Source organism: Dermacentor albipictus, chromosome 10 (assembly GCF_038994185.2).
Source record: "Dermacentor albipictus isolate Rhodes 1998 colony chromosome 10, USDA_Dalb.pri_finalv2, whole genome shotgun sequence".
Classification (NCBI taxonomy): Eukaryota; Metazoa; Arthropoda; class Arachnida; order Ixodida; family Ixodidae; genus Dermacentor; species Dermacentor albipictus.
Genome location: NC_091830.1, coordinates 42,257,990 through 42,274,499, shown reverse-complemented (window position 1 = coordinate 42,274,499; position 16,510 = coordinate 42,257,990). Strand labels below are relative to the sequence as shown.

Below are 16,510 nucleotides of genomic sequence, written 5' to 3'. Positions count from 1 at the left end.
AACTCTCCATATGTGGGCCCATCCCGACGATAGTGCAATGCCCGGCCGACCCACGGCACAGGTGAAGCAGGCGTTAAGCCCTCCCCATACGTGGTCCCATCCCGAAGACAGTGCAATACCGGCCCGACCCGCGACGGAGGGGAACCAGGCGTTAAACAATCCCCATACATGGACCGATTCCAAATAAATTTCAATGCCGGGCCGACCCGCGACGGACGTAAAGCAGGCGTTAAGCACTCCCCAATGGTGGGCCCATCCTGAAGATAGTGCATTATTGTTGACAATCATAGTGAAAGGAGTTCATACTCCCACGACCACTTCTCCACCTTGGCCTAATGAGCCAGCCATTATAATAAATTACCAATTCATTCATCGCATTTCGAGTGCCAATCATTTTCTTTTTCTACTCTTATTCATGTTTTGGGGGTTAGCCAGTCCTGCCCTTATATAATTTTTTTGTGCTATATGTTACAGTATAGGTCATACTTTGTTTTCTTCGGCCCTATGCAACGGCACAGATTTCTGTTCATTAACGAGCAAAGCACAACTTCAGCAGTGTTCACAGTGGCAGCAAGCAGAACACTATTTCGAATTTATTTTGTGATTTTCTTCGAATATACCGCGCGAGCCACAATCGGTAACAATCCAGGTGCCACAGTCCCGTTGACAGGCTCCTCTGCGACACTTTCCTGTCGCCGAATTTCCCGACCGCCGCGGAAAGCGATTGCGTAGGCGAACACCAGGGCCATGCCGACTACAAAGAGCACGAAGAAGCCGAACGAGCCCAGTGATGGGCCAAGGGCAGTGCGCAATCGTTGGTTGGACGACGCTGGCGAAGCCTCCAGGATTTCATTCTTCTTCTTCCTTTTCCGCCTCACCTTTTTAACAGCTGCGCAGAAAAGAAAGACGGCAGAACTCCCTGTTTGGCTTGTGAACCGAAATGTGTATGCAGAGAACTTTTTGCTGCAAGGAAGTTGGATGTATGGAAGAGACAGAGCTTATGCAGAAGTGCTGCTTCGCCAAGCAGTCAGGCCGAGCATGTAGCAGTTTCGGTTTCGTGCAGCTTATATTGAATTGACGTAGCATTTTGCTGCTTGTGAAAGTTTCGCATTTAGTAGAGAAAAACATAACGTTGAAATGTAAGACTCATAGGGGTATTCTCACTCCTACTATCATGGCTGTAGTAATAATCAAGACATGTAGTGGCTACAGCATTGCACTGCTGAATACCGGCCGTGACGGCCATGTCCCCAGGGGAACGTAATGAAAAAAAGCGCTCGTGTAATATGCACTGCGTGCTCGCTAAAAAGACCAAGGTTGTCCAAGTTAATCCAGAGCACCCAATTAGGACGTTCCTCATAACCCAAGCGAATGGGAGATGACAGGCCGATATTGTACAAAACTATGCAATTCTCCATAGCCTTTCCTTCACTGACACATAAACTTGGGGGAGAATGAGAGAGACCGTAGCAGTGCCATCGGGCAATCACAGCTGTCAAGATGGCACATTTGACTATATGGCAGAATATGTTCATGCCCCGATTTGCACTCCAGATGCCGCAGTGTGTCCCGACAGAATTGCGTATCTTTACGTATCTTTGCGTATTTTGCATGTTGTGTAAACGTTTTTCAAACTTGCAAGAAGAAAAATCAATCTTTGCTTCTTTCAAAATACAGTGCATTGCAGCTTTATTGATGGAAAATTAATTAGGCCCTAGCTAACGACGTCAAAATCCATGACGTCATGGTTAGCCGATGCGGAAACTTCAAGGAAACGTAGCTACACGCCTTTTGTTTTTGTTGTCTTTTCTTGCCTATAAAGCCTCCTGTCACGGCGAATGAGGATTTCAATTGATATTGCAGAAGGCTAATTTAAGCACAGCTACACTGATTCTTCTTCACACTGCTCTATGAACAGTGGGCCTAGGTTCCCCAACCGGTAGCTAGAGCGTAGACCGCTCATTGACTACATACATCCTGCTATTCAATTACCACGTTGTCTGCCATTTCAGAAACACTGCACTGTCAAGACTGTCGTATCCAGGAAGCGTCCCGGCCACTGTGGGGAGCGAACAACTTCCCGAATCACAAGCCCCGCCGAATAGCAGGGATGCAATACGTGCAGCATAGTTGGTATGGATACTTGGCTGTGTAACGCCGAGAAATATACACGAGTAAACGATGGAAAAAAGGCGAAGACAAGCGGTATTTTCCGTAGCAGTTTCAACTCCGGTATTCTCCTAAAGCCTGAAAACAGCCCAATGACGTAACTGCTGTTCAAGTCGCTTCTTAGTAGTGACAGGTATGCTACGAACATGAAAAAGACTACTTTTAGTTCAGACTATTTGAACCATATAACAATTCAGAGTACTTGCAACAAAGAGGGGCCTTTTTTGGCGTGCGAATGAGTGTGATCATCATATAAAGCGAAACCACGGAAAATCATTTGTCAGAAATGTGAACTTTAGTACGAAAAGAAATTGCACCCGCCACGACTGATTCGTGGCTTTGGTGTTGGGCTGCTAAGCACGAGTTCACGGTATCGAATCCCGCGACTTGTGATGCTCCTCCTACACCCTTATTCAAGGGTGTGACTCCGCCCTTTTCTGGGCCTCAACTACCTCAGGAAAACATTGTATTTGCTTGAATTCCTCTTAAACCTTGAATCGCTTTTCAGTTTTTTTGCACCCGTGTGCATATTCTGCTCTGAGATCTACCATGCATCTTCTGACTGAAGTTAGTACAGGTGAAATTCTCCATGTATCCCTAAAGCGACCCGTGGGGTTCTCTAGCACCAAAGCCCGAGGTGCGAATACCTTTGCGGGCAGATGACGGTCGTCCGCTCAGGTGCAAACGGCTGACGTAGACGCCCACCGCACGCCTCCTGGACTTGGACCTTTCGCCCCGTATTGAGGCAGCACTGCTCAGCGACGTGATCTCAGGGTCCTTGGGAGGCTCGCTGAACGATACCACTCGCTTCGGCTCAACTGGCGTCCCTACAGCTGACGACGCTGAGTTTCCCGCGGACGAGCTTCCGACGGCCTTTGCTGGTGCCCGGAACTCGCCGCCGTTCAGGCCGACGAGTTCTTCCAGCTTTCGATTGTGGACGCCCATCTGCTGCAGGGCGCCGTCTGTCATGACGTGAACGTCGCTGATGGACTGTCTGCTGCAGCACGAACAGGCGGACTCCGTAGTCGATTCCTCGGTAGCATCGTGCTTTGCTTCAGACATCTTGTTCTTCTTCTCTTTCTTCCTTCAGTCGGCACACATGGTTTCTTGATGCGCATGTGCATTGAGTGAAAACTTTATTATTCCACCGAGCTGGGGTGTCCGCCTCTTAACCTACACGCAGGTAGAGGGGGGGGGGGACAAAGCAGTCCCCGCGCGTTGAGGACGGTTGAGGCGCATGTGCAGCCGTTAAGCGAGTGCAACTTATCTACTCGGAGGGATTGGCGATTAACAGAGTATGTCAAAATAACACAAGAAATATAAAGCAAATGAAAGAAAATCCAGAGTAGCAGGTTGTATTTAAAGAAATACATTGGTGAAAACACATTTGTTAAAATTTAGGAATTAATTAAAGAAAAAATGTAATTAGTATACCTACATTTTAGTACAATACAGGCAGAATTTCGAAAACAAGTTGCATAGGCTCTTCCCTTATGGCTGTGCACAGAAATGCAGGCACACAAAAGCACCAGATTACGTACAGTCATATCCCATAACGAAGTGGTGTTTCTTTAACTATGTTTTTCAAGGAGCAAGTGCACATTTGCTTTTAAACAAGGCTAGGTTGCCGTGAAGCATGGCGCGCACATCACAGTTCTCAAAAAATCTTATGTAAATGGATCAAGCCTGTCCTCGAGAAGGAAATCTAATAAAATAATAGTGTATATAATGCCACAAACATGATGAAATACAGCAGGGGACATGAACGCATGATGTCCGCCCCTCTTTGTAATTTAGTTCCGGCGCTAAATCCATTAATATTCTGCCGTTAGCGTAGGAGAAACGTAGAGACAAACTGTATTGCCATTTCTGAAACGTTGGCCCGTAAGCGGTGTGTGCTGCAGCCGGGACTGTCTATCGCGCTTCAATGGATGGATGGATGTTATGAGCGTCCCCTTTGAACGGGGTGGTGGGTTGCACCATCAAGCTCTTGTTATTATACTGCCTAATGTCCTACCTAGGTTAAACAAGAAAAAACCACTATGAACTCCCACAGCCAAGTTTTCTGATCCCCTATTGCGAACTGTGCTTCTGTAGGTCTCCGTTTTTTGTCGTTTCCCTACTTTTCTTCCACCAATCCTCCAATCGCCTCTTACTGATCCCTATTGCGGACGTGCTTACTTTTCCACTGCGCTCGCTGAAAACAAGGGCTTCAAGGAGGCCAGTGGTGCCTAAATCGACCGCTGGGCAGACGTCTTCACATTCTAATAAAACATGCTCAATTGTTTCCCTAGCTTTACCTCAGCAAGCACATGCTTCTTCTTCCTTCCTATATCTCGCTTTGTAGGTGCGTGTTCTAAGGCATCCCAATCTCGCTTCGACAAGTAATTAGCTTCCGTATGCACATGCTGCGCCATCTGGTGGCGTTGTCGCAAAGTCTGTGCGTGGCGCGTGTCTGAATATTTATTCAAACAATATTACCATAGTATACATAATGCGGTTTTGATTACAGCCCCCGCCCGCCCACGCCGGCACTGAAACTTTTCAAAGTATTTTTTCATCATTGTAAGCTACACATACCTAAGGACAAACACCTAGTGACCCAATCTGGCGTGACAGAGGTTCGTTCAAGAGCGGCACAAACGCAGTGTCCATACCGATTGACCAATATTGGCACGACGGTTGCTTTCGAAACCGGCTTCCTCAGCTCAGCAGGCCATAGCCTGCACATAGGAACATGGACTTCCACTGAGCCAAGTTTCATGGAATAAGCGTAGGCACGGACAAGCAAACACGTATGGAAAGACCGTAAACTAGGTGAAGTTCTTAAGAATGCTGATCAGATTAAAAAGGGGGATCATTAGGTTATTTGATATTAGCTATGTTTGTGCAGGAAACGAAATTAAAACAAGCCCCGGGGTAAGACTTCTGTTCGTAAGGTCATCTTCATGATAGATCGGAAGAGGGTGGACAACAACGCTGCTTTCAAATTATAATGCCCTGAAAATGCAATGCCATTGCGTATTCACAAGTTTGTTCCTTGAGGATAAGTGACACAACTGCTCAGTGTTTTCTTCTGCAATAATAAGTAGATACTGACGGAGCTTAGGGTCACTTTGTGCTTGAAGTGGACGGGGGAGGTGATATATATGCATATATATATATCGGCTCGTGGTAGTTTCTGTGCATGCCTGTGTAATAAATGACGCTGCATTCAAATTCAGGTACAACAACTTTTATCTTCTATGTAAATCGGCAACTCTGTTCCATGCAAGCTACTCGAGCACGTAATATACTGGAGCCTTATTGGTTTTCTCGAGTCGAAAAGCTTTTTCGCGTCACATCGCATGCTTTTCCTAAAGGCCAACAGGACGAGCGGTACCGCTCATCCTTTCCGCTCCTTCGTCCCGTCGCGTCTGAAGGGATGGTTCTTTTCCTCTTTAAACATGTCGGGCCAACTGGCCGAAAGTTCCCCCTCTTGAACCTGATATTCTTGTGATGGTCAAATATTAACCTCTAACTAATAATTTGTCTTCCGCGTTAGATGGAGGATCAGTGATTGACTGCAATTTCCTTGGCTTCACGAAAGCTTCTGGCACTGTGTCACATCGACCACAATTACTAAAAGTTAGCACAATATTATTGCATAATAATGCAATATTGCAATCGCAATATTGCATTATAACTATAAACGTTATAACTAAAACTAAAGATTAGCGAATGTAAAACAATGCGAGTGTCTAGGAAAAATTGACCAGTACACATCTGTGGACTATGATCTTAACTGCCGCCCTCTTCAGTTCATCAACAGCTTTGACTATCTACTCGTTCATGTCGCGAGCTGTTGGGGCAAAAACATATCCTCCTTTTTTAACAAAGCTGATGATGATATGTGGTGTTCAATGGGGCAAGGTCTAATTGTGGCCAAAGAGCGCCAGAACAATGATAATAATCCTGCGAGAGAATGCCATGTAAGATGGTGCAGGTAGCATGGCTGTAAGTGGGCCTAAAATGACCTCAATATGTCTAATAATAAAATGCCATTATCCTTACTCTTAGTTTTCTTCGTCGGATTTTTTTTTCCGCTGCCGTTCGATTCAACTTTCTACAATAAGGAACACTCGTGCGTTCTAAACTTGAGTACACTTCAGCCTTATGGGACCAGTACACTAGCTTGTAAACACACTGCTTAGATTTAGTTCAAAACCACTTGGCTAAATTTATCCTCTTCTGATCTGATAAGTTTTTCTTCTGATCTGTCGCTGGTTTACAGCTTTGAGGCCTGATAGCTAGTAAGAACCCACAAAAGAAGGTGGTGGTGCACACAGGAATGACATCTCGTACATTTTCCCTGTCCAATCGCTTTTATTTCTTTATATGGTGTATACACGATTATAGGCGGAATGCTGAAGTGAAGCCAATGCACTGTGAGGGTAAAGCAATCATGTTCGCTGCATGCTAAAATGGCTCAATTTCGTCTTTTCTAGTTGGCAGGTACGCAAGACTCTCTGGATGTCGTTGGTGGTTGGATTTCAGGTCCACTTCACAGGAAAAACGAGGTCATCGGAGACGAAGCTGTCACACGCCTCCCTACAGGATTACCCATGAACGGGGATAGGAAGGCAGCATGACCGCAAGAAAAGTCTGCAGCCATTGCAATGTGATGTGGCAAGGAGGCATCAGCGCATCGTACAGGATTCGCATCCTCGTCTTATCTGCGGGAAGAAGCAGGTACACTGAAGCATCAGCACCATGTCTTGACAGGACAACAATGTTTGACATAAACAAAAGTGGAATAGGCTTCAAGTGTAGCACATCTGCATGGAAGCCATGCTTTCAGAAAATGTCGGAGGACGCATGCAAATGAGGGGTTCGAAACTGGTGGCGATATAAACATAAGCACTGAAATGACATATTTAGCGTATGCAAGAGGCAAGGCTTCCAGCCAAGAGCAGGGAGCTCTGAAGAGCTGTCTTAGGCTAGTACGCCAATTTGTGACAAAGTGCCCAACGACAAAATAAATGTGCGTGTGAGTAAACGCATGAAAATCAGCAAATCAGAGGGACAGAGTCAATGAAGTGCATCTCAATGAAGGTGCCCCAGTGACCAGCACTTGAAGACAAGATGATAACTCATGAGGAACTTCGACAGAACGAGAGCAGGGAGGTTTAGAAAGTGAATGTGGGCAACCATTGTCCCAGACTATATGAAACAAGCAAATCATTTAGTACATTTTCGAGAAGCAATGGGTTGGTTTAGTGAAAAATTGGCATGCGAAGGAATGACGCAAGCGCAGTGGAGAGAGGAAATTGAAAACCACAATCGCTAGGCATGAAACAACACAAGTGCTCGCTTCAAGGAAGTAGCCTACCAGGCAGGTCGATATAGAAGTTCTGATAGCAGAATTATTGAACTGGTCTTCCTCTTTATAGAGGAAATTGTGTGCGTGTAGCACAGGTACGAATACTTCTGTCTGGCCATGGTCGTGACCATGACGAGCATATCGTGATACATAAAATTCAGCAAACACATGGCATGCAAGGAATAAGTGACGGCCGATTTCGCCACTTCCTTTGTTGTTGTCAGGGCGAACAGTGGGTAGCAATCGCGAATTGTGATCGAAGCGAACGGTCGTTCTGCTGCTTAATCATGGTTACCGGCGGTAATCTGCACAATCCATAGCTGGTGACGGTTACGATTGGCACTTAATTCTGCTGCGCGAGGATATTGTCTGTGTACACCTCGTATTTTCGGCAGTGCTGAAAATTACAAGTTGGACGGACTGCCCAATTCGTGGATTTGCCTAACCTCTTACATCTTTTCTTGCAGGACTTTAATAGTGTATCATTCCGGACCTTCAAGCACTTGTTTTCCTAACACAGCAAGGCAATTAGCAAGGCAACTACTGCGAATTTTTCCAGTTAGAACTGGGCGTTCTTTCTAAAGCGAACAATTTGTAAAGTGAAACAAGCCAGCATGACGCAATGCTAGAACATTCATCTAGTGCGTGGCATGCTACATGTAAACTATTTCAGCTACCTCACTTGCAGCCCCCCGGGAACATGAGTGCCGGAGTTTGGCGCAGTAATTTTATAAATACCAGGGAAATATATTTATCCAAGTGCGTAGAAAATCATTTTTTGTGCACATGAATCTAGTAAAGCTGCCTGATTACCTTCAGAGCTCAAGTTAGAGCAGGCACCCTATGCCATAGGCATCGGCAACGATGGCAAAAAGCATTGAAGTCATAGCATGGTCTTGCAAGTGCAAGAAGCTTACAGGTTTCTCTGACTTGTTCGACAAAGGTGATGCAGTTTTTCGCATTTCGTGCCCCCGCAAAAAGCTATTTGCACTTGAATAAATTAAGTGAACTAGTGGGCGAAAACATAAGAAACACAAAATGTTTACCAATTACATTAGGGGGGTTTTGCGGGCCAAAACCACCAATTGAATATGAGGCACGATGTAGTGGGGGACTCCTGATCAATATTGGCTACCTGGAGTTCTTTAACGTGCACCTACATCTAAGTACACGGGCGTTTTTTTTACTTTTCGCCCCAATCGAAACGCCACCGTTGTATCGATATTTGACCACGTGACCTCGACGCACAACGTGACAAGGTCATCCTAGGATGGCCCTTCTGTAGCCATCAATTCTTCAAGTGTAACTGCCATACCAACGCACTAGTTTCATTATGACCGGAGGCCTTCGTCATCTGGACGTCTGTAAAACTATATTTCATAGAAATAACCTTACCCGTAGAAGAGACGCCTGGTGCGGCCTTGCCTGCAGGAGTAACAGTACTGGGAATGGACGATACCATCGGCTGTTCCATTTTTTTTAGTCACTTGCGGCATGCACTGGCACGCTAGCGTCTAGGAGGAAGTCGTCGCTTGAAGTACGAAGAACGCGGGTTTTGGTGAGGTAATAGCCAAGTGTATCCGGCGGCGGGACACTTATATCCTGAAGGCAGAGCGTGCGCAGTTTGCACATTGCGGGGCTGGATCTGTGCGGTGTCGTTCCATGGGGCGGCCTAGCAGAAGCTGTGTGACTGCGAGGAATACGAAACGTACACGTAGACAAGATAAGGTGGCAACTTTAAAAATAAAACAGAGTTTGGCAATATGATGTAGGGAGGTATACCACGTGTATTTCGTGGCCATCGTGTGTTGGTAGAGCGTTTGAGGTGCAACTACTGTGGCACATGAACAGCGATTTCTAATGATGCGTTGCTGGCAAAGCTGGCTGTTGGATACGATGGAGAGCTAGATCCTTGAGTAGTATGGTATGCCTATTGCGCATGCGCCGGCTATTGTTTTTCACACTATATACATGTCCAAAAAGTCAGTTTTATCATAGTGTCATCGTCGACTGCGCTCGAGCTGAGTGGAAACCAACCTTCTTTCTCGGCTCGGTGTCGTCTCGACAAACCTACAAGCGTAACGAACAACTGATCTGAATAATAACACCAAAACGGCGCTATAGTACTTTGACCAGAACGGTATATTGGACGATGCGAAAGCTAATTTAGCCATGTGTACTTGCTTTAAGAACAAAGAGCAAACTGTGAGCATGAACTAGGATGGAAGCGGGTGACCTTAGCCTTTTGTACTCTGCCATGTTACAAATTCACCAGCTGCTGTCTCCAAGATAGGGCGAGGCAGATAACTCGCATGTGCGATGGACGTAACGGACCACCTGCTGTGCTATCGTATTGCGTATGACAGAGTTAAAGCTCCCTATCAAAGTTAGACTTATTAATTGACAATTGATTTTAAAATAATATAGAGCGCTGTTCATATGGTACGAAATACTTTTCGACATACCCTCCATGCGATTAAGTTTATATGAAATTGTGGTGTCTTAAATATATTGATATACGGTTTGACCAAAATTCAGTATTTCAGCAGTTCGCTGCAGGTAGCATGAGCCGTCTAGATATCTTTAAATTTCAGTCTTTCTAGAATGCACACATCACAAGAAAGAAGAACTAAGAGTGAGAGCCTGACGTACTAACGCGTGCATCTATAAGTTGATCCAATTTATATTCTCCCAGTAAGATCTTGCCACAGTCATATGTAATTTTATACTGGTCTCCAACCTCCAGGCAGAGTTTGATATAGGAATAGCACCTACCACCAGGGGCGCCATTGCTTTTGTAGAGGCTACAATCGCTGGTGTCATCCGCTTGCTTTGGCTGCTTGAAACAGCTTTAGGCCCAATCGCACTAGACTGGCAACATCCTGCGACAGCTGTGTTGCGCCTACGTCTTTGTCAGCAGGAGTGGAGTCGTCAGTCAGACAAATTTGTTGTCACACTGAAGCGACACAACGGCCCCAGCGACGACGCGACGGTCATGCAATTTACAGTGAAGCTTTTAAGGGCCAGTTCTCCCAGGGTCGTATCCGTGTGTAGACACAAAACATTCATCAAGATTGACTGCAGCGTCGTCGTTTTATTCCACAGCTGGCTCGTTTGCGCCCCTCGGCGCTACCGCGTGAACGCGCTCGTGCCACTGCTTCCACGTTCGTCGTCGGCATTGATTAATCAACAAACACAAAGACGTAACAAATGTGACCGCCAATTACAGCGAAGCTGTGAAGGGCTAGTTCCCCCAGCATCGTGTCCGTCTGTAGACACAAAACTTCCCTTACGTGGGCCGCTCCCGAAGATAGCGCAATGCTGGGCCTGCTCGCGGCGGATGTGAAGCAGGTGATAATCCTTCCCCACCCAAGGGCCAATCCCGAATATAGTGCAATACCGGGCCTACCCACGGCGGACATGAAGCAGGGGTTAATCCCTCCCCATACGTAGGCCTATCCCAAATATAGTGCAATACCGGGCGCGTGCTCCATCTCTATATTGGCTCGATGTATTCCCAGCCCGCCGCTCCGTACAGGGCGCAGACAACCGCGGCGCCTACTGTAGAGTTGGGCGCGCGAATGGCGGATACCGTAGTAGACTTGTTGCCGGTGCTCGTGTGCATCCGCCATTTCCGTGTCCAACACCACAGTAGATACGGCGGCTGTCTCCACCGGGTGAGGTGGACGTCCAGACACTTTATGCAGTTCTACACCGTGACGCCCAAACGCTGCACTGAGGAAACAGGTGGCTTAGGCTGCGAGAACGCCTTCAAAACCCTGCATTTCGAAAGCGTGAAGCGGACGAACACATCATGGCCGCCGTGAACATGCCGAAGTACAGGAACGCGAGGGCGACGCAGCGGTAACAACGGCGACAATACCCTGAAGTGCTTTCTAGCCGATGCTACTCGCGGTGATCGAATTTTTTCTGTCCATGTGTAGCTGTGCACATCACGTCACACGTGTTTACTTATCTAATTTTTGTTTGCTGCAATTCATACTGACAACAAAGCTACGAGCCTTACTTCGCGTATTATTCTAACATACTGATGTCACATTGATTGCTTCGCCACTTTGACGAAATTGTAATTTTTAAAATAAATAAATAAAAAGTTGTCTAACGGCTCGATTTGAGCAGAGGACACCTAGCACAGAAGCCCGATTCTGAAACCCTTAGGGCGCGGACGCGTCTCCCGCATAATGGCACGCCTAATGGTGAAATCGTAGTTTTGGTATGTAAACAATAGAAATTATTTAAAATTAACACGTCATGATTACGTCAAATTGTGGACCGCTCTGGAAGGTTATGCAAATTTAAATGTATACGCTGATCCCCAAGGTAGTGCAGTAAAGAAATTTGCATGACGGACGCTGCTCCTACCACCCTCACGTGAGGAGTGAAACGATAAAGCACGATGCGCAGTGACACCGACCCTATCTCGCCCCCACGGACTCATCGCGCTTTCATCGCTGTCAACTGAAAATTGAATTGCCTGCCAACTTTAAAATTTTTGTCTTCATATGGCGCCTTATCTTGCCCGCGTATCCGTCTCACGCCCCGCAGTCATGCAAGATGCGCTGAACGCGTTATCGCACTGAACAGTACAGATCCAATCCAGAAGTGCGGCAGCTGCGCACACTAGGCCATGACGATATAAGAAGCTCGCCGCACGATGGACTCGGCTACTTCCTTTTCAGAAACCGCACCGTTCCACTTCAAGCGGCGACTACGTTCCTGCTGCTAGCGTCCCAGCGATTGCTAAATGGAAGGCAGAAGAATGAACCGGCGGAATGCTGCTTTGAGAATTGCCCGGCAAAGGGAGAACAGGCTCCGGATGCAGGGGAACGCTAACGGTGCAGCCAGGCCGGCACCTGCTTTCTCCTACCTCGGTAAGGTTACTGTCTTTAAATTTATGGTCTAGTGCCCAGTCCATTAGCGGCGTCAGATTATAATGGAACTAGTTCATTGGCGTGTATGTCTCATACGATGAAATATTGGCTCCGCAAAGCGTGAGGCGTATCGAAGTATATGCTTGTCGTACTGAGTTTTGTACCGTTTTCTCGGGGTTGAAATTTTTTTATTCAAGTGGAAATAGCTTCTGTCAAGGCATGCAGTGGGCAGACCTGTTTAAAATTTGTCTGAAACTGCCATAGTACCTATAAGTTCTTTCCACTTGGGAAACCATTATGTAACACTTCCTCTTTCTTTTTCTTTGCGTCCACTGCCGGCGCCTACCGGGTGTGCTGTCCGCCGACGTAATCCTTGAAGATGAGGGGTGGGCCTTGTATCTCACGTGCTGCAATGGGTATCTTTCATCAATATATGTAAAGAAACATAGTACAGCGCAAATTTATGGGTACTGCAGAGATGGCGGTTCGGCCAACACTGGAATACTTATTCGCCTAAACTTCATCCCACTGCCTTCCGACGGCTTTGCAACTTTCCCAAGTTGTTCGTTCTTAAAAATACACTGGGTAACAAATACAAAACGTTGCAGCGCATTGTCATGTGCGCAGATAACGGCCTTGCTTTGTTAGGGACCATGTACTTACAGATTTCCAACGGGTCAAGCCAAATAAACTTTCGTAACAGATATCTCATGCAGGGTAAGGCAACTTTGCTTACTCTGTTCTATATAGCAAGTGAGTTAAAGCACTACTTAACGGAAGACGTGTACAGGGGTCATGTCCTAGCTCGGAATAGTTTTGGGCGTTACTGCTTCGTAACTGGCGGCACTGGAGATTTTGCACTTTGCTCCGTACATCATCCATGACAGCAACATGGTTTCCGTTAGGCCCTCGGCGTACATTCACGTCGTATACTGCGATTTCTTCTACTGTATACATGCAGGCAAGCGTGATTACGTAGATGCATGGCCGCGATCATAATAGCAGCCTAGATCAATCGCTTTGGTAAGGATTTGCGATTATTCCATTACCTTCGTCCTGAAAGTGTTGAAATCTGCCATCGCTTATTTTCGTATTGCGCTGAGGGCACACCATTAGGTATATTTTGCCAGTGAGACTAGCTGGTTTTTCTTTAGCAATTAAGCCTAGAGACAGCGCCGAGCCGTATATAGAACTGGTTTCATGGTCACTTATAATATGGCCGTGGTTATATGTTGGCGCCCGGAGGGTTCTGAACTCCAAGTTGTTCACTGCCTATTTTTCTTTACTCCGCTGTAGTACGACGTGTGTACATGATGACGGCCAAACGCCCACTAGACACCGGGCAGACTATGTGGCGCGGGTAAACATATTAAGAGGCATTCGCTTTACGCTTCACTAAGGGGGCGGCGAGGATATGCATAGGCTGAGAGTTGGAACAATGCCCCACCGTCATATTTGTGTGTACGCTGTTACTGATTAAAGCGCCAAAACATTTCTTGCGTGGACTCGCCCACTGCTTTGGGGAGCACGCGTTCACAGGACGGCGAGCGCACTATGAACGGACGAACACATCCCGAGTATCTCTGGCCTTTCTGATGAAGCCATGCGGCTTCCGTTGTGCTGTACGAAGCTACTGAGATAGCGACTTAACGTTATACGCGTGACAGCAAAACGATCTCTGCACCACATTTCCCTCTAGTGGTTCTTACAGTGAGCACCATATGCCCCGCAGCCTTAGCACGTGCTAACCTGCGCGCAAGACTGCATGCCGCAAGAAGACTATTTTTTTCACTTCAGCACTCGTGAAGGCCTAAAAGGGGGCGAGGGCGTTAACGCTCGCGGTAACCAGTAGAGCAGTGCATTGTTCCACCCTGCAAACAGAAATGGCTGAACACTTGCTCCTGCCGCTAAGGCGAAGCACTTTTGCAATGAGCTGTTCTGCGCATGCTCTGTAATGCTGTACTTTTATGAACCGTGCTGGGCTTTATCGTGGCAGAACTGCATCGAACGCCCGTGGCCACCACTATGAAAGCGCGACCAGCGCAATGGTCCCGCGCAAGGTCTTCTCAGTTCTATTCCTGCCAGCTTCGCTCGTTTCTTTCAGAGTCCTGAGGTCGTTCCATGCCATGGGCATTTCGTTCCCCAATTTCATCATTCCAGTGCGGTTGCGACGTTCCTTAGAACGTTGTCCGTTCATTGAACACACCACCTCTCGTGTATTACGCATTGAATTATGTCTTTTTAATTAGGGCGTGTATGTGCCTAAATCTCGTTCTGCTTATAAGGCACGCCGTACTAATTCTGACCGCCTCGGTTTCCTTGTGGACCTAAATCTAAGTACATTGGTTTTTTTTTGCTTTTGGCACCCGTAGCATGCGGCCGCAATTGCCTTGCTTTCATACCGTGAACTCGTGCTTTGCAGCGCGACACCTATGTCATTAAGCAACCATGACGGGTGACTTATCTGCTTCAACCCATTTTTGTTTCCTTCAGATTAACGCAGTGTCCCCCCGCGTTCATTATCTGACCCTTCCTGCCACCTTTTGCATACACCAAATATTTCCCTTCAATGCTTGCGTTCTTATCACCTAGACCTTTGTGGAATTTGCGTTCGTGCTCCCACATGTTTAAAAGCACTCCTTCCAGGCGCTTTCTTTGCACTCGGAGCTTATTTTACTTTATTGCCTGCTTACAGAAACGCGACAGTGGATAATCGCATCTACAGGGCCTCGCATCCATGTGAACGACGATAATGTGCTAGGACGAGTAATGGCAATAATGGACCAGGAGAGGGCAGCTGAAACGAGCTTGCGGACTCACGCGGTGCATCTAAAATGCTCATCGCGGAAAGAAGGAAACCTGAACGCTGCCGGCATGTGGCTCTCACGGATTCGCCGCCAAAACAATCTCGCTGCAAACGTATTTCAACCATATTTGGGATGACCGAATATGCGCCACATGCAAACAGCGTCACATGGTGTTACCGCGGTGCGCTAAGCAGTGCCACACGCTTCGGTCACGTTCACGCAGACGCGGCTTAGTAAAGTTATTTGCCCGGTCGAGGAACGATTCTGACGCTTTCTTGTGCCTGCTTCCTCCCGCAGATATGGCCATGGCACCTGTGCGACTCTTCCTTGATGCCCTGATGGTGCCTCTGCGCTTCATGTCAGACATGCTGAAGAAATTTCTCGTGGCCATGCTGTCATTCTACAACCGCTCGTGGGTGATCCTGCAGGCAGACTTGTAACAGCGCCGTCACTGACGAGCCAATGAATTTTCCTGTGAAATGCACCTGTAAAAAACTACCAAGGACACCCAGAGGGTCCCGCTGACCTGCACTTTTGACAAACTCGACTGAACCATTTTTACCATGCGCCAATCATTCTGGTTTTAAACTTTCAGCACATTGACTTCACTTCAGCATTCACCCATTCTTGTAGACCACATGAAGCAATAAAGGTCATTTCATGGGAATTCCACAATCGATGCCATCTTTCTGCTAATCCTCACCCCAGGCACGTACCCAGGATTTTTTTTCGGGGGGGGGGCCCACCACCTCCATCATCACCACCACCATCATCATCAGCCGGTTTTATTTCCACTGCAGGACGAAGGCCTGTCCCTGCGATCTCCAATTACCCCTGTCCTGCGCCAACCGATTCCAACTAGCGCCCACGAATTTCCTAATTTCATCGCTCCACCTAATGTTCTGTCGTCCTCAATTGCGTTTCCCTTCTCTTGGTACCCATTCTGTAACCCTAATGACCCAACGGTTATCTAACCAGCGCATTACATGACCTGCCCAGCTACATTTTTTCCTCTTGATGTCAATGAGAATATCGTCTATACCCGTTCGCTCTCTGATCCAAACCGCTCTCTTTCTCTCTCTTAACGTTATGCCTAGCAATCTTCGTTCGATCGCTCTTTGCGTGGCCCTTCACTTGCTCTCAAGTCTCTGCCACATATGCACTGGCAAAATGCACTGGGAAATGCACTGGCAAATGCATTGGCACTGGACATATTGCACTGGTAAAATGCACTGATTGCACACCTTACTTTTTAATAATAATGGTAAGCGTCCAGTCAG

The 16,510-nt window shown here is 47.0% G+C and overlaps 1 protein-coding gene and 2 long non-coding RNA genes across 3 annotated transcripts; 1 reads left to right on the top strand and 2 right to left on the bottom strand.

The window, feature by feature from the left end:
- Positions 1-572: 572 nt before the first annotated feature.
- On the bottom strand, positions 573-3,247 carry LOC135907406 (uncharacterized). The gene is made up of 2 exons (XM_065439090.1): positions 2,817-3,247; positions 573-889 (listed from the first exon to the last, which is right to left on the bottom strand). Exons 1-2 carry the CDS (start codon positions 3,229-3,231, stop codon positions 594-596), a joined length of 711 nt encoding a protein of 236 aa, XP_065295162.1. The 5' UTR covers positions 3,232-3,247; the 3' UTR covers positions 573-593.
- Positions 3,248-6,514: 3,267 nt separating this feature from the next.
- Positions 6,515-9,266, bottom strand: LOC135907405 (uncharacterized). Its single transcript, XR_010565998.2, has 2 exons — positions 8,927-9,266; positions 6,515-6,884 (listed from the first exon to the last, which is right to left on the bottom strand). It is a non-coding gene; the product is annotated as an uncharacterized lncRNA (long non-coding RNA).
- A 2,720-nt stretch (positions 9,267-11,986) lies between these two features.
- LOC135907354 (uncharacterized) lies at positions 11,987-15,897 on the top strand. Its single transcript, XR_010565980.1, has 2 exons — positions 11,987-12,423; positions 15,528-15,897. It is a non-coding gene; the product is annotated as an uncharacterized lncRNA (long non-coding RNA).
- The last annotated feature ends 613 nt before the right edge of the window (positions 15,898-16,510 follow it).

Bases quoted from the DNA above. Each gene is read 5' to 3' on its own strand.
- LOC135907406 (XM_065439090.1), bottom strand. From the start codon at position 3,231: ATGTCTGAAGCAAAGCACGATGCTACCGAGGAATCGACTACGGAGTCC. The intron at 890-2,816 runs GTATTCGCACCT...TTTTCTGCGCAG, and splicing joins ACCGTCATCTGCCCGCAAAG to CTGTTAAAAAGGTGAGGCGG.